The sequence below is a fragment of the Oncorhynchus mykiss genome, chromosome 23, assembly GCF_057628025.1.
Source record: "Oncorhynchus mykiss isolate SJ-2025 chromosome 23, ASM5762802v1, whole genome shotgun sequence".
Taxonomy (NCBI): Eukaryota; Metazoa; Chordata; class Actinopteri; order Salmoniformes; family Salmonidae; genus Oncorhynchus; species Oncorhynchus mykiss.
The window spans coordinates 5,258,787-5,280,685 of record NC_143044.1 but is presented as its reverse complement, the minus strand read 5'-3'; the positions used below and the strand labels follow the sequence as shown (position 1 = coordinate 5,280,685).

General features: G+C 41.5%; 1 protein-coding gene across 4 annotated transcripts in view; it reads left to right on the top strand.

Annotated features, from left to right (window-relative positions):
* Window positions 1–21,899, top strand: part of LOC110502313 (adhesion G protein-coupled receptor A3) — a 264,724-nt gene that overhangs the window by 40,451 nt on the left and 202,374 nt on the right. For all 4 annotated transcript variants that reach the window (XM_090216662.1, XM_090216661.1, XM_036959858.2 and 1 more), the window contains exons 3-6: window positions 9,106–9,177; window positions 10,673–10,744; window positions 10,926–10,997; window positions 11,174–11,337. In XM_090216662.1, coding sequence (XP_090072788.1) covers window positions 9,106–9,177; window positions 10,673–10,744; window positions 10,926–10,997; window positions 11,174–11,337 — 380 coding nt within the window. The remainder of the gene's footprint in view (window positions 1–9,105; window positions 9,178–10,672; window positions 10,745–10,925; window positions 10,998–11,173; window positions 11,338–21,899) is intronic.

The window sequence follows — 21,899 nt, the reverse complement described above, 5'->3', positions numbered from 1 at the left end:
AAAGTAAACCTCAGCTCTGTTAAAAATATACTCAAGTAAAACTATTGTATTTATCATAGTGATCAAGGCGTAACATTAAAACAAAGTAATATTCTCCATCAACATTAGACAACTATACAGAAAACCCTAAAGTTGCTGAAATTATTTAATCAAATCAGTTATGAGAAAATAGCCAGATTAACTGATGATTGACACAGACATGGTGGCATAGTAGGTTGTGAGTTCAAATCCCAGATGAGGACAGCAGCATACCACCCTGCATCCCGCTGCTTGCTTGCTTCTGAAGCTAAGCTTCAGACCAGGTGGTGTTGGAAGGCCAGTAGGAGGTCCCCTTTTCTCTGGGCTAAAGAAATATCCCAGCTCACAATTGGCTCATTCGTCCCTGTAACTATTCCCCAGGTCTTTGATGTAAATTAGAATGTGTTCTCAGTCATCTTACCTGGTAAAATAAGGGTTAAGAAATAAATGTTGAATAATAATTACTCTATATCATGTACTGTATGTGAAGCTGTGTCAAATATGTATGTTGAAAACACTATGTTAAAAGTGTTCTTTTGCCAGCTGAACATTTAAGTTCAGGTTACACTTTAACCGAAAAGTTGAGTGAACTAAAAAAAAGCTCTGGATCCAGTTACTTAAATAGTAATTAGTCATTTCTATTTAATTGTATGAAATGAAAAAAAGGGTTTTGGTCAGAGAAAATCCATTTTTCATGGTATGTTATCATGTAACCTGTATACCCTTGGATCAGTGCCTAGTGTCTGGTCACTCACTAATTGTTTTTGTTTGTTCATGAAATGCCAGAATGTAAACTGCTTTGAATCTAAGGCCATACTGGTGAATCGGAGACATGGGTGATCAGATCCTGCACTATTTCAAGTCCGAGTCTGTGGGCCGTGCTAGGGAGCATGTGTGTGTGGTCCAGTCAGAGTACAGTCTATGGTCCAAGGTCAATGTCCCCTGGGACTTTCATTTGTGTGTGCGTTTATGTGTCTGCATGTGTGTGTGCATGCATGTTTGTGCGTGCGTGCATGTTTGTGTACTGTATGTGTGTGCATGTGTTTGTGTTGAACGGCCAGAGAAGTAGATGAATCTTCCCATTAGTGTCATATGGTGAACAGCCTAATATCCTCAGGGCCAAACTTCAGCAGTCTAAGATCTACAGCACAGCCAAAATTAATTGGGAACCACTTCAGTAGCTTTCCACACATCAGCCACAAATATTGGAGTTTATGTCAGGGTTTTACAAAAGCCAGAACCACGCACAGTGTAGTTCCCAGCCACACTTCAAATGCTCAGGGTTCGGGGGTAGAAACCGCTTATTGTTTAAACATCCAGCTCTTGTTGAGTTTAGCCAGCTGTACATGTTTTAGAGTGAATTCAATTGTAGGTAACAGTAGGTAGTGTGTGTCTGTGCGTGCGCTCGTGTGTGTGTGTGTGTGTGTGTGTGTGCACGTGCGTATGTGTGTGTTTCTGTGCGTGCGCTCTTATGTATGTGCGTGTTTTGGTAAGCACCTCCTGACCGGAGCTACAAACAGAACTCTCTCAGGAAACAGGAAGACTTATTTATTCAACTGGACTTCCATCCTGCCTTTCTCTCTCTCTGCTGCCAATCACCTAACAATACAATACAACAATGTAACAACACACAACAACCTCCACTTCAGAATGAGCTATGCTTAAATGGGATAGTGATTGACATGATAACAGAGTAACCCACAGTATATGATCAAAGCAACAACAGCTGTCTTTATTGTCTGCTCACAGTACAAAAGAACCCCCACACCCACCGTACATGTCATGACCGAAGCTGTTACAGCTGTAATTATTGTCTGCTCAGTGCTCATAGTACCTTGAGACACAATGTATGGCAGCATACAATACACAGGTACCCTGCAGCGTTTGCTGTGTTGTGTTGGCACTAGTCTGCCCACCTGTGTCCTCTACCTACCTCTCCCCTACCTCTGACCTCTCTCACTGCTGACCTCTGGCCTGGGGCCTGGCTAGAAACTGCTGACTGCTTAACTCTGACACAGGAGCACTGGCCTCTGGCTGTGGTTGGCTGCTGCGTGTGCTGTGAACAAAAGGCGTTAGGAAAGTGGCACATTGAAACCTTACCCTCGGACAGTCCACCTTCTCCCTCAGAACATGCTTTATATGATCAAAGGCTCCCATCGACACGAGGGGAGATCTAAGCTACCCTGGTGATACAGTAGCTGTCTCTCTGTCTATAGAGCACTCCACTCTTCACTCAATATCCACTCTCCCTTCTACTGTGTCCACTCTCTTAGCTTGCTCGGATGTCCTAGCTAGGTTGTTATATAGTGAGGCAGTGCTTGAATACCAACATTTGGGTTGGAGAGAAACTGCCCCTACTATGTACTGTCGGGTCCATGGAAAGCCTATGTATATTTCCAAACCTCAATCCTGGTATGCCAATCATTGTGTAACACAAAAAAATCTACACGCACAATAATATATTAAAGTGAATGAGCATGCAGTGAATCGCAACTTCAAGGATAATGTTAGCCTATGAACTGGTAGAGTAAAGAGGGTGGGTTGGGGTAATGGTGCAGGCCGAGTGTGTTTTAACTGAACAATTTAACAGCAGACACACATCATTAACTACAGACAAGAGTAATTTATCTGACGATAATGATCGTGCGTTCTTTTTTGTGTGTGTGTAATACTTTTTACGCTGACTGAATTAGCATCAGTTCCATCAGATCATTCAATCACTGCCGGTGGTCTACAGGCCTACTGTATCTCTAATGGTGCAGAAAAAATGCCCTTTAGTAGTTTGAGATGTGGTTAATTCTTTGTCAGTCTGTCAGATTCATTCAACAGAGGCACTCAACTCATGTATTGGATAAACAGTAAAACATTTAATTATTCTACTCTGGCTTTAAACAACTGAATAAGATTGTTTGTTTTCTAAGCAGTCCCTTGTTATAAATGAAGTCTATCATAGTGACATTTTTTTTATGGCTACATTGGGAAAGGGGTGCAGTATATTTATTAGTGCTAGTGGTATTGTTTTATTCTCTGTGACTGGCCTTGCTTGTTTATATGAATGCTGAGGTGACCAGCAGCTGGGGTTGGGCACAGAGTATGAGACTAGACTACCCATACTGCACTGGTGTACTGTACTGTACACACATCTGGACAGAGAGAGAGCCAGGCTCCTTCTAATTCTCATAACTCTTGAATTATTCTCATCAAGCCCAGTCAAAGGAAACCTGGGGGACACAATTTCAGGAAGTTTTCTTTGGCCCGAGACGACCAAAAAGTTGAGTTATGAAATGATGCCAGTCCATTTTTAGCAATGTCGGAACTGGGGAAATCGAGGGACTGGGAGTGGGGATTGGGAACAGAGTGATCCTGGCTGAAGACACTAATGTTTCTAATGTTTGTGTCAGTCTGACATGGCACTGTCATTCACTGTCACTGTCACTGAATATATGATGGTCATTGTAAAATGTATGTAATATCTGATAGCTTCAAAACAGATAAAGAGTGTTATTTCCTTTCTGAATAGAGAGGACCATTCAGAGTTAGCTGTGTATTCACGACTGGGTTTCATCATGGTAGTACAGCACTAGTCAAAGTTGACGTCTTTGCATGTCAATGAGTCCTCTTGACCATGTGATCTTTGGGAACAACACTGTTAGGTTTCACCTCTCTACACTCTTAGAAAAAGGGTTCCAAAAGAGTTCTTCGCCTGCCCACATAGGAGAATGCCTTTTTGGTTCCAAAAGAGTTCTTCGCCTGTCCACATAGGAGAATGCCTTTTTGGTTCCAAAAAGGGTTCTTCAAAGAGTTCTCATATGAGGACAGAAAAATAACCCTTTTAAGTTCTAGATAGAATAAAAATATGCTAACAGTGTAGCCTACTCTACATTGTACGGTATGGTATACATATACCAATTATTTTTTGCATTTGTGTTTTTTCATCAGAAGTGATTGCTTATGGGTACCCTTCATGTGTTTGTAAAAAATTACTATTCTCATAGTTTTTATTAAATTATTTTTAGATGTGTATGACATTTTTTGTTGTTGTTGCAAACTCTATATATCCACTGTTTATCTGGAATGGAATGTTTGTGTCCTGTATATTTGACTGTGATATGTGGTAGTCTCACCTAGCCATGTTAAGATGAATGCTCTTACTGTAAGTCGCTCTGGCTACGAGCATCTGCTAAATGACTAAAATGTCAAATGTAAATATTTCACATACAGATCTCATATTACTATATTGAATAATAATATACATATATACAGTACCAGGCAAAAGTTTGGACACACCTACTCATTTTATTTGTACTATTTTTACATTGTAAAGTAATAGTGTTAACAAAGTGTTAAACAAATCTTCTGTATACCACCCCTACCTTGGCACAACACAACTGATTGGCTCAAATGCATTCAGAAGGAAATAAATTCCACAAATTAACTTTTAACAAGGCACACCTATTAATTGAAACGCATTCCAGGTGACTACCTCATGAAGCTGGTTGAGAGAATGCCAAGAGTGTGCAAAGCAATCTTCAAGACAAAGGGTGGCTACTTTTGAAGCACCTGAAATATATTTAGATTTGTTTAACACATTTTTGGTTACTGCATGATTCCGTATGTGTTATTTCATAGTTTTGATGTCTTCACTATTATTCTAGAATGTAGAAATTGGTAACAAATAAAGAAAAACCCTTGAATGAGTAGATGTGTCCAAACTTTTGACTGGTACTGTATATACAGTGCCTTCGGAAAGCATTCAGACCCCTTGACTTTTTCCAAATTTGGTAAAAATACAGCCTTATTATAACATTTATTAAATATCCCCCCCCCCTCAATCTGCACACAATACCCAATAATGACAAAGCAAAAACAGGATTTTAGAAATCTTTGCTAATTTATAAAAAATAAACTGAAATCACATTTACCTAAGTATTCAGACCCTTTACTCAGTACTTGAAGCACCTTTGGCAGCGATTACACAGCCTCGAGTCTTCTTGGGTATGACCCTACAAGCTTGGCACACCTTTATTTGGGTAGTTTCTCCCATTCTACTCTGCAGATCCTCTCAAGCTCTGTCAGGCTGGATGGGGAGCATTGCTGCACAGCTATTTTCAGGTTTCTTCAGATATGTTCGATTGGGTTCAAGTCCGGGCTCTGGCTAGGCCACTCAAGGACATTCAGAGACTTGTCCCGAAGCCACACCTGTGTTGTCTTGGCTATGTGCTTAAGTGCGTGCGAGCGACCTCATGCAACCGCAAAATGTCGGATAAAGCATATACTGTACAGTACTGTATTTCATCAGCATTTGTATGCTTTTGTTAACAAAATAATTGTAAAAATACTCTTAAAATGCAGATGTTTATTCCCTTATGGATCCATAATGAATAAATATCACTGAATGACAGAAATATTGGAACAAAGTAGGCTAATGAAGGTAAACAAATTGTTGCTTGCTGGAAAATACTTGTCACACCCTCACCTGTTTCACCTGTCTTTGTGTTTGTCTCCACCCTCCTCCAGGTGTCGCCCATATTCTCCATCATCTCCTGTGTATTTATACCTGTGTTCTCTGTTTGTCTGTGGCCAGTTCGTTTTGTTCGTAGAACCTATCAGCATTTGTTTCCCTGCTATTGCCTGTTTCTTGCTCTGATTTTCTAGTCTTTCCTGGTTTTGACTACTGTCTGGCCTGACCCTGAGACTGCCTGCCATTCTGGACCCTTACACCCTCTCTGGATTATTGACCCCTGCTTGCCTTGACCTGTCGCTTGTCTGCCCCTGTTTAAGGAATAAACTTTTGTCTCTTCAACACTTTCTGCATCTGGGTCGTACCTTAACGTCTATGGTACAAGTGCTAGCGTCCCACCTCGACAACAGCCAGTGAAATTGCAGGGCGCAAAATTCAAAACAACGGAAATCCCATAATTACATTTCCTCAAACATAAAAGTATTTTACACCATTTTAAAGATTAACTTCTTGTAAATCCAGCCACAGTGTCCGGTTTCAAATATGCTTTACGGCGAAAGCACACCAGATGATTATGTTAGGTCAGCACCTAGTCACAGAAAACCATACAGCCATTTTCCAGCCAAGGCGAGGGCTCACAAAGTCAGAAATAGCGATTAATTTTAATCACTAACATTTGATGATCTTCATCAGATGGCACTCACAGGACTTCAGGTTGCACAATAAATGTGTGTTTTGTTCGATAAAGTTAATCTTTGTCAAAAAACCTAATTTGAAATTGGTGTTTTATGTTCATAAATGCATTGTCTCAAACAAACATGCAGTGAAAGTGCAGAGAGCCACATCAAATAACAGAAATACTCATCATAAAAATTGATAAAAGATACAAGTGTTTAACATACGAATATAGCATTAAATAAATAGCATTAAAATTAATAATTTATAGTGAGGGAAAACAGTATTTGATCCCCTGCTGATTTTGTACGTTTGCCCACTGACAAAGAAATTATCAGTCTATAATTTCAATGGTAAGTTTATTTGAACAGTGAGAGACAGAATAACAACAAAAAAATCCAGAAAAACGCATGTCAAAAATGTTATAAATTGATTTGCATTTTAATGAGGGAAATAAGTATTTGACCCCCTGCAAAACATGACTTAGTACTTGGTGTCAAAACCCTTGTTGGCAATCACAGAGGTCAGATGTTTCTTGTAGTTGGCAACCAGGTTTGCACACATGTCAGGAGGGATTTTGTCCCACTCCTCTTTGCAGATCTTCTCCAAGTCATTAAGGTTTCGAGGCTGACGTTTGGCAACTCGAACCTTCAGCTCCCTCCACAGATGTTCTATGGGATTATGGTCTGGAGACTGGCTAGGCCACTCCAGGACCTTAATGTGCTACTAAGTATATGCATTTCTACTAATTATAATTGTATCTACTAATTATATGCATATCCTAGCTTATGGGCTTGAGTAGCAGGCAGTTTATTTTGGGCACGCTTTTCATCCAAAATTCAGAATGCTGCCCCCTACCCTAGTGAAGTTAAACGTTATAATACTCTTCAAAATGAATGGAAGAGACAGCATTCAGAGGTCAAGACAGCGCTGCTCTGAGACAAGCATGGAGACTGGTCTTGATAAATCAACAAGATTTTTATTTTCACTGAATCTCTGTTTGGGTAATGGTTAGACTACAATTAGGGTGTGGACATGTTAGGATTATTTTGCTTTTACTGTAGTACTGTAGCCTACTCTCGACCGGTACAGCGCCATTATGGGCTATTAGCAGGACAATAGACTTGCCAAGAAGGATGGTAGAATTGTATCGTCAAATGTATTTCTTAGTTAGGTTGGCTGTATCACAGCTGGCCGTGATTGGTTGCAATTTCAGTTTAATCCACCAGAAAAAAATTAACAAATAATTCAACAAATATTGTAGTTAAACTCAAATATTCTAATTAATAAGAAAGCTTTATCAATTGGAACCTTTAACATGTGGAAGGGGGAAAAGGTATTATGACTATTAACCCTGTTTTTCACAAGCATAGCAGGCTGTGAATTCTGCAAACAACTTTTCTAGGATGGGCTATTAGCAGGACAATTATATATTGGTCATGGCTCCAAAGTGACGTAGTGGTCTAAGGCACTGCATGTCAGTGCAAGAGGCATCACTGCAGTCCTTGGTTTGAATCCAGGCTGTATCACATCCGACTGTGATTTTGAGTCTCATAGGGCGGTGCACAATTATTATTATTATTATGAATTAATTTAGAATTATATAAAAGCCCCTTAGATCGGATGGTTGAGGGGCAGCTCTTGGGGAACTGTGAGGGGGGATCTTGGAGGTCTGGTGGCCTGGTGGTTGGGAGCTAGGGCTGATGGGTCGCTGGTTCGGGTCCCTGTTTTTGACCTTGTGGGAGATATGTCAACGTGCCCTTGAGAAACTCCCCGAGTACAGGTGTGCCAAGCTTGTATCGTCATACCCAAGAAGACTCAAAGCTGTAATTGCTGCAAAAGGTGCTTCAACAAAGTACTGAGTAAAGGGTTTGAATACTTACTTAAATGTGAAATGTCAGTGTTTTTTATTTTTAATACATTTGCAAACATTTCTAAAACCTGATTTTGCTTTGTAATTTTGGGGTATTGTGTGTAGATCGATAGGGGGGACGGGACGATTTAATCAATTTTAGAATACAAAGTGGGAAAAGTAAAGTGGTCTGAATACTTTCTGAATGCACTGATGTCAAATGTATCATTTGTACAGTTCTTTATAAAAAAGTTGTTATTTGTAACATTTGACTGTGTAAAACCTAGAAGTACTACATATTTCTCTGAGAGTGAGGCGGATATATAGCATTTAGCAAAATTACATGATTATTTGTTTCTCTAAATAAGTAAACCATCGTGATAGATTTTAAACAAATACACGTCTGTCATTGAACAGCCCCATGCCATGATTAGATGGTGAAAAAAACACTAATCTTTCATTATTTCTCTAAACAACCAAAGCTAATTTACCAAAATGTTTTTAAATGGATATACAGTATAGCATTTTGTTGGAGGGAGGCTAGAGTTTACATCTTAATGTCACAATGAGCTTGCATGCTTGTCCCCGTTGAGAGCCTAGCTCAGTGAATGTCATTGCTAACTGCCTACCACTACTGCCAGATGGGAGCATTTTAAGGGGCAGTCCCCTTCCCTGTCTCCAGCAATGTGACTCTTAAAACCCATAGTTGCATAATAAGTATCTCTCTCTCTCTCTCTCTCTCTCTCTCTCTCTCTCTCGCACGCACTCTTTGTCTCTCTGTCTGTCTCTGCCTCCCTCCTCTCTCTATCTATCTGTCTCTGTCTCCCTCCTCTCTCATGCGCTCTTTCTCTCTCTCTCGCTCTTTCTCTGTCTTTCTGTATCTGGCTCTGTCTCCCTCCCCTCTCTCTGTCTTTGTGTGTCTGTGTCTCTGTGTCTCTCTCCCTCTCTCTCACGCACGCGCTCTTTCTCTCTCTCGCTCTTTCTCTGTCTTTCTGTATCTGGCTCTATCTTCTGTGTCTCTCTGCCTCTCTCTCTCTCTCTCTGCCTCTCTCTCTCTCTCTCTGTCTCTCTCTGTCTCTCTCTCTCTCTGTCTCTCTAGGGACCTGAGGAATAATTTAATTAGCACGGTGGAGCACGGGGCCTTCCGTGGACTGGTGGCTCTGAGGAGACTGTGAGTATGAAGGGGTTTGTCATAGTGGTTGGGCTACCCAGAGTGACAAGGCCAGGGTCTTAGGGTGCCGTTGGTGAGTTGAGGGGAGGCAGGGGAGAGGGGTGAGTTATTCCACAGGGCAATTATGACAGAAGAGCTTCCTTTGATGGCTTCATCATAATTAAAGAAGAAGAAGCAGATTCACTCTTTCTTCAAGTGGTAGATGAAACACACCCATTCTCTCTCTGTCTCTCTGGCGTAAATGACTTAATTCCGTGATTGTTAGGGGTTTTTAGGCTGCTGGGGTATTGCAACAGTGCTGATTTGGGGTGCGTGTGCCAAGTTTAGTGTAGTTTTGTGATTTTCTATTTGTTTTTAGATTTTTATTTTAGTTTTAGTTTTCAGACTTGATTTACTAGTTTTTATTCAGTTTTAGTTTTTATTCAGTTTTTATATTATTTAGTTTTAGTGTTCGGGTCAGAAAGTAGCCTAATGCATGAGAGGCGACATTTACGTGTTTTAGGCCTTTAGCAGGGGTACTAAAGTACTATTTGAGACCCTTCTTGTTGCCAGTGAATAAATGTGTGCAAATTGTAAAGCTCATTTTGTAAAGCTCACACGTTTTTTTTCACGTTCTACGTGTGTTCATATGATACCAAGAGAAGATTTCTCACCCGAATTCCAAAGATAAAATAACGTCTGTCTCACCTCTTTATCCTGAAATTCTTTGCGGGTGCTGTTCAGATGAACTTTGAGGTTGGTTGGGTTTTTCCCTTTCATATCTGTGCCACACACGCTGCCCTTTTTCGGGATTCTACAATACGTTTACCTTTTCTCCTTTCCAGCGACGTTCTCAAAATAATCCCATACAGGTCTAGATACAGTATAGTTTTAGTTTTTAAAATTGTTTTTCTTAATTCTTTTATTTCAATTGACTAAATTGTTTTCCCAATTTGAGTTTTTATTTTCTTTTCAGTTTTCATTTACTATAATAACTTTGGCGTGTGCGCCTGGCTCTGGGAGCAGCAGAGTGCTCATTTAAGTGCTCCCCAACTGGTGATTACTCGAGTGCCTTGCTTATTTTCCCACAGCTGCTCCAGCAAAGCAGCTCTTTAATTACAGAGGGAAAGGGCACGGAGCCACGACAGCCCTCAGTGTGTGTGTGCGTGTGCGCGTGTGAGGATGGATGGGGATGTGAGAGGTGAAGGGGGTTACAGAAGGTCATTGTTGATATCTCGCGAGTTGGAATAAATAAACATTGGACTGGTGGTTTAACATCACAGTTCCTTGAGCTGCTTAAGCTCTCGTTAATAGATTATTATGAGACGAGACGGCACATAACACACACACACACACACACACTTGTTGTCACAGCCAAGCTCGTTCTGTGTTCTCTCATACACACGTCCCCTCACTGCCAGCTCTTCTGCTATGATCAGTGCCCTTAATGCTTTAAGTCAGATGTGCTTGGCTTATCTCTAAGCCACAATTTAAAGTTTGCTTTTTGTCCTTATAGGGATCTCTCCAACAATCGGATTGGCTGCCTCTCTCCTGAAATGTTTGTAGACCTTGGCAATCTTTCTAAATTGTGAGTAATCTCTAAATTGAAAACATACAGTACGGTACGCACAATTTGAGATGCGTGTGTAGGAAATATGTTGTTTTTCTTAGATAAGCCTCTTTCAAAGTAATGCATTAGCAGATACTGTGGTGTTTTACTGGTACAAAATAAACCAGTTTGATGTGTATTTACCCTTTTCTCCCCACAGGAATCTATCTGGAAATATTTTCTCTTCGTTGCCGGTGGGACTATTCACACACCTCGTGTCTCTCAAAGTCCTGTAAGAAAACAAAATGACACACACACACACACACACACACACACACACACACACACACACACACACACACACACACACACACACACTCATATAATCACTCACTCACTCACACACACTGTACCATGATACCTACACAGTTCGATGATGGTTGTAATACCATTGTCGTATCCCCTCAGGCACTTCTCTACAGAGTCTCTGTTCTGTGACTGTCAGCTGGAGTGGCTGCTGGTGTGGGCCAGGGCGAACGGTGTGCGCCTGGGCAACGACACCCTGTGTGTGTACCCCACACACCTCCACGGCCTGGAGGTCCGCAACCTGAGGGAGACACAGCTCAGATGTGGTAAGTTATCTCACACCATCAATATCTGTGTTTACATAAGGCATACAGAACACCTACACAGAGTAAGCATCTCAATATATTTTTTTTCTGTATATGTTTGAATTTGTATTGTCCCCCAAAATAAATGAGTATGGGTTATGAGGAGTATGTCTGAAAGTCAACGGCTGAATATTCCCTGCTGTCTGTCGGATCACCCCTCTGTGTATATGAGGTGAGTGAATCACCTGTGAGGAAGAGATTGGTGTGGTAGCTAGCTAGAGTGTTCTGGTGTTTCCATCTCAGCTTTGTGATATGCTCTGCTGTGTGCTCTGAACCATGGGGGAATCACATCTCATGTCTGAAAGCAACTCTGCTCCTACATCCTGCACATGCTTAGAGGATATTGCACTGGGATGAGAAAATAACACGCGTCACTGCTAGAAATGTAAGTGTGTGTGTGTGTGTGTGTGTGTGTGTGTGTGTGTGTGGTGGGGGGGGGGGGGGGGGGTGTATCCATGTACACAACACTAGAGACATTCTGAAGTTATTCTACATAATCCCGAGTGTGTCTTTCATTATGTGGAACAATCCAAGCAATTACAGGGTAATTCCACACAGTCCTATGACATAGAGCCAGGAGTGGAATTAGGCTGGTTGGAGTATAGAATTCTCCTTTCACCCTAACACATCCATTATGGGATTAACGTGATAATGTTCAGGACTCCCTCTACAACAGCCTCCTACAATTGATTGGACACTGTACAGTGCTCTAACAACCCCTTCTTGTAATGTTATTTGCAGCTTATTATCTCCATATGGGTTCACTTTATGTCAATGGAAGGCAGCACTACTATACTGTGGCCATTAGCATTTCATCACGTATCAGCTGCTTTTGTTCAGCACCTGGTGATATAGGTCAAGGTATTACTGAGAATGACAGTCGATACGATGACAAATGACAGAGCTTGCCTTCTCACTCGTACCGGACAATAGTTCTCACTCATACCAGACAACTATCCAAGGTGCAATCTTGCTGTTATTCCAGCCATGTCGTCCCTTTTTTCTTCTTCTCCAAAGTGATGTGATGAGTAGCAGATGTCAGGGTGAACACATCTTAAAGTGCTTCTCCTCCTTTGGGGTGTCTGACATTGCGTTCGGGTCAAGTGTCATTCTCAAACGAGGGGGAAACGGAGGGAGGAGAAGTTTCCTGCCAGGATCAGGTGCTTCCTCAGATGGGGGTCAAGGCTATGTCTGTTCAGCTCATCTAACACTGAGAAATGAGACACAGACACATACCCACACACACACACACACACACATAGACACTGAATAAGGAGCAGGGCCCTCTTTGATTTCCTCAAGGCTCCTCAGTGGCCTCTGTGTAGAATGCGTATAATTGTACGTTTAAGTCATTTAGCCGACGCTCTTATCCAGTGCGACTTGACAGGAGCAATTGGGATTAAGTGCCTTGCTCAAGGGCACATAAGATTATTTTTGTTTTACCTCATTGGCTCAGGGATTCAAACCAGTGACCTTTCGGTTACTGACCCAACACTCTTAACCACTAGGCTACCTGCCGCATATGAAATGGAATACATAGCCTACGGTAAGAAGAGATGAGTTGATTCACACACACCTAGGGCCTTTGGTGTCTGGGTAATTATTTAGTGTATGACGCCATGGCAGTGTCAGGGTCCTAATGGTCACTACAGGCCTTATGCACATGATGAGAATTATATGCCTTTTAGACCCTGTGGTCAGGCCAGTAGAACTTGCTTTCAAGTTGAATTAACTCCATATTCTGAAAAAGACAGAATATTATCCAAGCAACATCTGGATACAATAAGAGAAGTGTAACCAGTGTGTGTGAAAGGGCCTAATCCTACTGAGGAAATAGCAGGGTTGGACTTGTTTTTATTAATGAGGGGTTTCTCATTTAATGGCTTCCCATCCTGACTGATGTGGCTCACTCAGAGTCTGTCTTAGCAGTTGTGGGTCGGTGAGCCTGGTCCCAGATTTGTTTGTGCTGTGTTTGCCAACTCCTATGGTCATTGTCATATTTGGCCAGACAGCACAAAGATATCTGGGACCGTGCTAAGATGGAGTTGTTCTGCAGTGATGTGAATGGATCCTTCTAGGCTAGCGGCCAATCCTCAAAAAAAGCTTTCGTTTTTGAGATACCCCCACCCTATGTATAACAAAGCACAATCATGTTTTTCCATAAAAGGTCTCCTATATATGTAATGGATGGTTGTATGAAATTGTTTTACTGAAAAAGAGGTTAAATTGATAGATATTTTGACACAATCCCTTAACTCAAAGAGTGCAGAATAATGCCTGGCTGGAGGGGGGGGACATATGCTCATGTAACCCAATATTGCAAGCTCTGATATTGCTAAAATGTTGAATACTAGTAGTCAATTGTCTGCCCTACAGACACAAACAAACAGCACTACGATGTATTAAAGCAATTTAGAAATATAGACCTGTAAACACACAGATACATTGGGCGGAAATATCAATTATTCATATTTATGATTTTTTAATTTTTTTATTTGACCTTTATTTAACCAGGTACGCCAGTTGAGAATAAGTTCTCATTTACAACTGCGACCTGGCCAAGATAAAGAAAAGCAGTGCGACAAAAACAACACAGAGTTACACATAAACAAAATGTACAGTCAATAACACAATAAAAATATCTACGTACAGTGTGTGCAAATGTAGAAGAGTAGGGAGGTAAGGCAATAAATAGGCCATAGAGGCGAAATAATTACAATTTAGCATTAACACTGGAGTGATAGATGTGCAGATAATGATGTGCAAGTAGAGATACTGGGGTGCAAAAAAGCAAGAGGATAAATAACAATATGGGGATGAGGTAACAGTTGGGTGTGCTATTTACAGATTGGCTGTGTACAGGTACAGTGATCAGTAAGCTGCTCTGACAGCTGATGCTTAAAGTTAGAGAGGGAGATATAAGACTCTAGCTTCAGTGATTTTTGCAATTTGTTCCAGTCATTGGCAGCAGAGAACTGGAAGGAAAGGCAGCCAAAGGAAGTGCTGGCTTTGGGGATGACCAAAGAGAATTACCTGCTGGAGCGTGTGCTACGGGTGGGTGTTGCTATGGTGACCAGTGAGCTGAGGTAAGGCGGGGCTTTACCTAGCATAGACTTATAGTTGACCTGGAGCCAGTGGGTTTGGCGACAAATATGTAGTGAGGGCCAGCCAACGAGGGCATACAGGTCACAGTGGTGGGTAGTATATGGGGCTTTGGTGACAAAACGGATGGCACTGTGATAGACTACATCCAGTTTGCTGAGTAGAGTGTTGGAAGCTATTTTGTAAATGACATTGCCAAAGTCAATGATCGGGAGGATAGTCCGTTTTACAAGGTTATGTTTGGCAGCATGAGTGAAGGAGGCTTTGTTGCCAAATAGGAAGCCGATTCTAGATTTAATTTTGGATTGGAGATGCTTAATGTGAGTCTGGAAGGAGAGTTTACAGTCTAACCCTACACCTAGGCATTTGTAGTTGTCCACATATTCTAGGTCAGAACTGTCCAGAGTAGTGATGCTAGTCGGGCGGGAGGATGTGGGCAGCAATCAGTTGAAGAGCATGCACTTAGTTTTACTTCCATTTTAAAACAGTTGTTATATGGCATTGAAGCTCGTTTGAAGGTTGGTTAGCATAGTGTCCAAAGAAGGGTCAGATGTATACAGAATGGTCTCATCTGCATAGAGGTGGATCAGAGAATCACCAACAGCAAGAGTGACGTCATATGTACAGAGAAAATAGTCGGCCCGAGAATTGAACCCTATGGCACCCCCATAGAGACTGCCAGAGGTCCGGACAACAGGCCCTCCGATTTGACACACTGACCTCTATCTGAGAAGTAGTTGGTGAACCAGGCGAGGCAGTCATTTGAGAAGCCAAGGCTATTGAGTCTGCCGATAAGAATGAGGTGATTGACAGAGTCGAAAGCCTTGGCCAGGTCGATGAAGACGGTTACACAGTACTGTCTTTTATCGATGGCGGTTAGGATATCGTTTAGGACATTGAGCATGGCTGAGGTGCACCCATGACCAGCTCGGAAACCAGATTGCAAAGCGGAGAAGGTACAGTGAGATTCGAAATGGTCGGTGATCTGTTTGTTACCTTGGCTTTTGAAGATTTTAGAAAGGCAGGGCATGATGGATATAGGTCTATAACAGTTTCGGTCTAGAGTGTCACCCCCTTTGGAGAGGGGGATGACCACGGCAGCTTTCCAATCTTTGGGGATCTCAGACAATACGAAAGAGAAGTTGAATAGACTAGTAATAGGGGTTGCAACAATTTCGGCAGATAATTTTAGAAAGAGATGGTCCAGATTGTCTAGCCCAGCTGATTTGTTGGGATCCAGATTTTGCAGCTCTTTCAGAACATCAGTCGTCTTGATTTGGGTGAAGGAGAAGGTGTGTGGGCTTGGCCAAGTTGCTGAAGGGGATGCTGAGATGTTGGCCGGGGTAGGGGTAGCTAGGTGGAAAGCATGGCCAGCCATAGAAAAATGCTTATTGAAATTATCGATTATTATCGATGTATCGGCGGTAACAATGTTTCCTATCCTCAGTGTAGTTGGCAGCTGGGAGGAGGTGCTCTTATTCTCCATGGACTTTACAGTGTCCCAAAACATTTTGGAATTCGTGCTAAAGGATGCAAATTTCTGTTTGATAAAGCTAGCCTTAGCTTTCCTAACCGACTGAGTGTATTGGTTCCTGACTTCCCTGAAAAATTGCATATCGCAGGGGCTATTCGATGTTAATAAAGAACGCCACAGTATGTTTTTGTGCTGGTCAAGGGCAGTCAAGTGTGGGGTGAGCCAAGGGCTATATCTGTTCTTGGTTCCACGTTTTTTGAACGGGGCATGCTTATTTGAGACCGTGAGGAAAGCACTTTTAAAGAGCAACCAGGCATCCTCTACTTACGGGATGATGTCAATATACTTCCAGGATACCCGGGCCATGATGAATGTAAACTTCACTTTTTGGTAGCTGTTCAATAGTCAACTTTCCAAGTTCAATTTGCTCTCTCTTTTCGTTGTCTATTGGTGGGCTAAGACACTGAAAGCTGTCATTTTTTCCAATCAAAGCTTCCTCTGTGGATTTGTATGTATTTAGCCCCTACTCTTGGAATTACGTTCGGGGGACCCTTCTAGATTTACAGTGGGGCAAAAAAAGTATTTAGTCAACCACCAATTGTGCAAGTTCTCCCACTTAAAAAGATGAGAGAGGCCTGTACACTTCAACTATGACAGACAAAATGAGAATAAAAAAAATCCAGAAAATCACATTGTAGGATTTTTAATGAATTTATTTGCAAATTATGGTGGAAAATAAATATTTGGTCAATAACAAAAGTTTATCTCAATACTTTGCTATATACCCTTTGTTGGCAACAGAGGTCAAACATTTTCTGTAAGTCTTCACAAGGTTTTCACACACCGTTGCTGGTATTTTGGCCCATTCCTCCATGCAGATCTCCTCTAGAGCAGTGATGTTTTGGGGCTGTTGCTGGGCAACACGGACTTTCAACTCCCTCCAAAGATGTTCTATGGGGTTGAGATCTTGAAATGCTTCTTACGAAGCCACTCCTTCCAGGCGGTGTGTTTGGGATCATTGTCATGCTGAAAGACCCAGCCACGTTTCATCTTCAATGCCCTTGCTGATGGAAGTAGGTTTTCACTCAAAATCTCACGATACATGGCCCCATTCATTCTTTCCTTTACACGGATCAGTCGTCCTGGTCCTTTTGCAGAAAAACAGCCTCAAAGCATGATGTTTCCACCCCTATGCTTCACAGTAGGTATGGTGTTCTTTGGATGCAACTCAGTATTCTTTGTCCTCCAAACACGACGAGTTGAGTTTTTACCAAAAAGTTATATTTTGGTTTCATCTGACCATATGACATTCTCCCAATCATCTTCTGGATCATCCAAATGCTCTCTAGCAAACTGCAGACGGGCCTGGACATGTACTGGCTTAAGCAGGGGTACACGTCTGGCACTGCAGGATTTGAGTCCCTGGCATCGTAGTGTGTTACTGATGGTAGGCTTTGTTACTTTGGTCCCAGCTCTCTGCAGGTCATTCACTAGGTCCCCCCGTGTGGTTCTGGGATTTCTGCTCACCGTTCTTGCGATCATTTTGACCCCACGGGTGAGATCTTGCGTGGAGCCCCAGATCGAGGGAGATTATCAGTGGTCTTGTATGTCTTCCATTTCCTAATAATTGCTCCCACAGTTGATTTCTTCAAACCAAGCTGCTTACCTATTGCAGATTCAGTCTTCCCAGCCTGGTGCAGGTCTACAATTTTGTTTCTGGTGTCCTTTGACAGCTCTTTGGTCTTGGCCATAGTGGAGTTTTGAATGTGACTGTTTGAGGTTGTGGACAGGTGTCTTTTATACTGATAACAAGTTCAAACAGGTGCCATTAATACAGGTAACGAGTGGAGGACAGAGGAGCCTCTTAAAGAAGAAGTTACAGGTCTGTGAGAACCAGAAATCTTGCTTGTTTGTAGGTGACCAAGTACTTATTTTCCACCATAATTTGCAAATAAATTCATTACAAATCCTACAATGTGATTTTCTGGATTTTGTTCCCTAATTTTGTTTGTCATAGATGAAGTGTACCTATGATGAAAATTACAGGCCTCTCTCATCTTTTTAAGTGGGAGAACTTGCACAATTGGTGGCTGACTAAATACTTTTTTGCCCCACTGTAACTCCTAATCCAATATGGCATCAAATCCAATAAGGCTGCCACAATACCATTTAAATGGTGATTTAATCACCTGTACATCTACACGTTTTAAATTAGTCTTAAGTCTATTTGACGATCATTGAGACAAATGTGAGGCTCCAGCAAAAGGAAAGAGAATCCAACTCTGACACTCTCTCCCTAGCTCAACAACTAGCCCCCACTGTGGTATAAGTTCCCTGCCAGGATTGGGCTCTTAATTAATTCACCTCCGCATCATTTAGAAGTGAGCTTTTTTTATTGCTAGTCCAACACGTCTGCCTGAATCCAACATGACCTGCTGGCCCATTGCATTTGTGATACACATTGTGATGTTCCCATGTTCTTATACTACTTTCACATATGATGTATGGTATTTTGCCTATGGAAAAAAACGGTGCAATGTCTATATGACGCCATTACAAACAGGCCCATTTCTACAATCTGCATGATCTACAACCTGTCTTTTATACCTCATGCCGGCATGCTGCGGGCGAATGGTAGTAGTGGTGTGCTGATGTGGCAGGGAGTTTATTTTAATTAATCCATTGAGAATATACACCATCAAAAATAAATCCATTATTAATTTGTTTAGGTTGGTCCTAATAAACGTTATAAGACTAATAAAATGAATTTTAAAATGAATAGAAATGCAGGCGAAGAGTCTTACGTTGAGAGTGTCTTCATCATGATACCGATTGAAAATAATAGCAAACTATGTTTTTCAAAAGCATTCGAGTCTTGTGTGTTAATGTTTCGCAACCTCCGCCAGCTTTTGGAGTTGCCTATCCATGATCAAGCAAAAGGCCTACACTTGATTTAGCCTACTTTATGGCATTCTGAATGTTTCTGATCAGTGATAGATAAGCAAACAAATAGATAAGCTATACCACCTCCACGTATTTGCCCAGCCAGAGAATTAACGAAATATACAGATGGAGATTCAGTGAAACAAAATCACATTGATTGATTAAGACAAGTCACGGGCTTTTGGTCGGGAGTAGGCCTAGGCTACTAAGTGACTGCCAGTGAAGCGCAAAATCATCCACTTGTTAAGCTACATAACATTGTCGTGTCTTTGGCTATGCCGGATTAAGTGATATGACATGCTATTCTATAAAATAATTTATCCGTAATTAATATTACCTGATTGAGCTAATCATGTAAATGTAATTTACTAGAGAGTCGGGACACCACAAAATAATATTTATAGAGCTGTTATCTTCCGAATAAACTCTTAAAGACCTAGTAATATTTTACATCAATATTAATCGTCCTCTTAATTCAGTCTCATCTGCATGAACCCTGGCTAACAAGTTGAATCAGCAATACAAAATTGGGTTTAATTATTTATTTACTAAATACCTAACTAGTCACACAGAATTACACATACACATAATTAAATCATAACCTGATTACAAATTACGCCATAGCGGGCGGAACCGATATGACAGCTGGTTTGGGGAAAAAAAAGGGCTGGGTTTGAGTGAAAGAGCAGGAAGACTGAGGAACTAAGGGCGAAGCTGTGCTATCGTAAATACAGAATCTTATGCATTCTAAATTACCGCCTATTTGGAAAAGGAAAATGCAATAAATATTTACACTGAGCTGCGCTTCGGTAGGTTGGTGGTAGATGGAAGGCCATGTTGCCCAACCAAGTCCTTTGTCCTTTGAAGAATGTCTCTGCTGGTAAATTGGCTACGTTGTAGTAATGTCGTTGTGTGGTAGATGGGATACTCTGTCAGTTCCTTCCTAACCCTCGTTGCATCTGCTGTTGCTAACTCCACGGCTAGGAGGTATCACTTCTGTGGTGAATAAGAGTTCAAAGTTCATACCATTCGCAACCAAAGCTCACGCTGATGTTGGCTTCGTTCTGTAGTTATTATCTGAACCATTCTGACATTGGACCGTTGTCCAAACATCCTCGGAACAGGAGGTTATATTGTCATCAAGGCTTTATATAGGAAGGGAGAGGAGGGCATGTTTGAAAAGTTTTATGTCCCTTCACAGGGGCGGGCCACTGATTGAGCAGAGCCCTATCTTATGAAAACCCAAATCTCACATTTTAGAAGCTAAAATCACATTTCATCCCATCACAAATAATTTCATAATCAAACATTTAAATTGAACAACAGTTCCATGTGAATCCGATAACTCTGATGTGTAGACTTTCCACTGTAGAATTTATGTAATCTTATCATTGATGAGAATGTTTCAGATGACAACCGAACTGACATCATATTCATTAAGTACCACCGCATATGTTCAATTGGTCGGATTACCAGAATATAGTTAATTTCCCCCCACCTTCTGATGTTCCCAGAACCGGAAAGAGGTATTTATGACTGTCATAAACCTACCCCCAGGCCAACGTCATGACAACATGCTGGCAAAATGTTCTGATCAGTGCTAATAAATGTGCCAACCAGACAAGATGATCATGAGCAGCACTCACCTCAATTTAGCTAACATTACCACAGCCCAATTGTATCCTAACCAATATGCAAACGGAGATTCGGTGAAAAGAAAAATTGAAATTGATAGATTTTTATTTTTTTAAATTCCCTAATTTTGATCTTGTCTCATCGTTGCAACTCCCCAACAGGCTCGGGAGGCGAAGGTCGAGTCATGCATCCTCCGAAACATGACCTGCCAAACCGCGCTTCTTAACACCCGCTTAACCTGGAAGCCAGCCGCACCAATGTGTCGGAGGAAACACCGTTCACCTGACGACGAGGTCAGGCTGCAGGCACCTGGCCCGCCCCAAGGAGTTGTTAGAGTGCGATGAACCAAGTAATTGCCCACCCCGGCCAAACCCTCCACTAACCCGGACGACGCTGGGCCAATTGTTCGCTGCGCTATAGGACTCCCGATCGCGGCCGGTTGTGATACAGCTCAGGATTGAAACCAGGTCTGTAGTAAATCTTCTAGCACTGTTATGCAGTGCCTTAGACCTCTGCACTACTTGGGATATTGATAGATTTTGCAAGACCCCACATTTGCCTCAAAGCAGTGAAAAATGGTGCTGAAATAGTTGACCACACACAGGTAGGCTATTGCTAGGCTATTGCTTCAATCAATTGTATTTTAACAATTGGATGACTTTGGGAGTTTCAGTAACACCAATTTGATGCCTTCAATTGCATTAGCCTACTTTATTCCAGTATTTATCATTCAATGATACAGTATTTATTACCACAGTAATTATTTATGGTTCCATCTAGTTGTGGTGAAGAAAAAAAGATGTGTGGTGAACTATGCAAAGAGATTGGTGAAGTGATATGCCAAAGTTTAGAACTTTCAGGACGATAGTAGTAACTATTAAGAGCGTAGTGCGTGCGAATGCCACCTCGGCATTATGGCACATTTCATACTAAGTCGTAGGCAGAACTTTACCGCAATCATGCCTAGGTCGGTTGGCGGACCTAAAAGTATAGGCTTTGTTGTCGGCAATACCTTTCATACAGGTGAAGTCGGAAGTTTACATACACCTTAGCCAAATACATTTAAACTCAGTTTTTCACAATTCCTGGCATTAAATCCTAGTAAAAATTCCCTTTCATAGGTCATTTAGGATCACCACTTTATTTAAGAATGTGAAATGTTGGAATAATAGTAGAGAGAATGATTTATTTCAGCTTTTTTTTCTTTCATCCATCACATTTCCAGTGGGTCAGAAGTTTACATACACTCAATTCGTATTTGGTGGCATTGCCTTTCAATTGTTTAACTTGGGTCAAACGTTTCGGGTAGCCTTCCACAATCTTCCCGCAATAAATTGGGTGAATTTTGGCCCATTCCTCCTGACAGAGC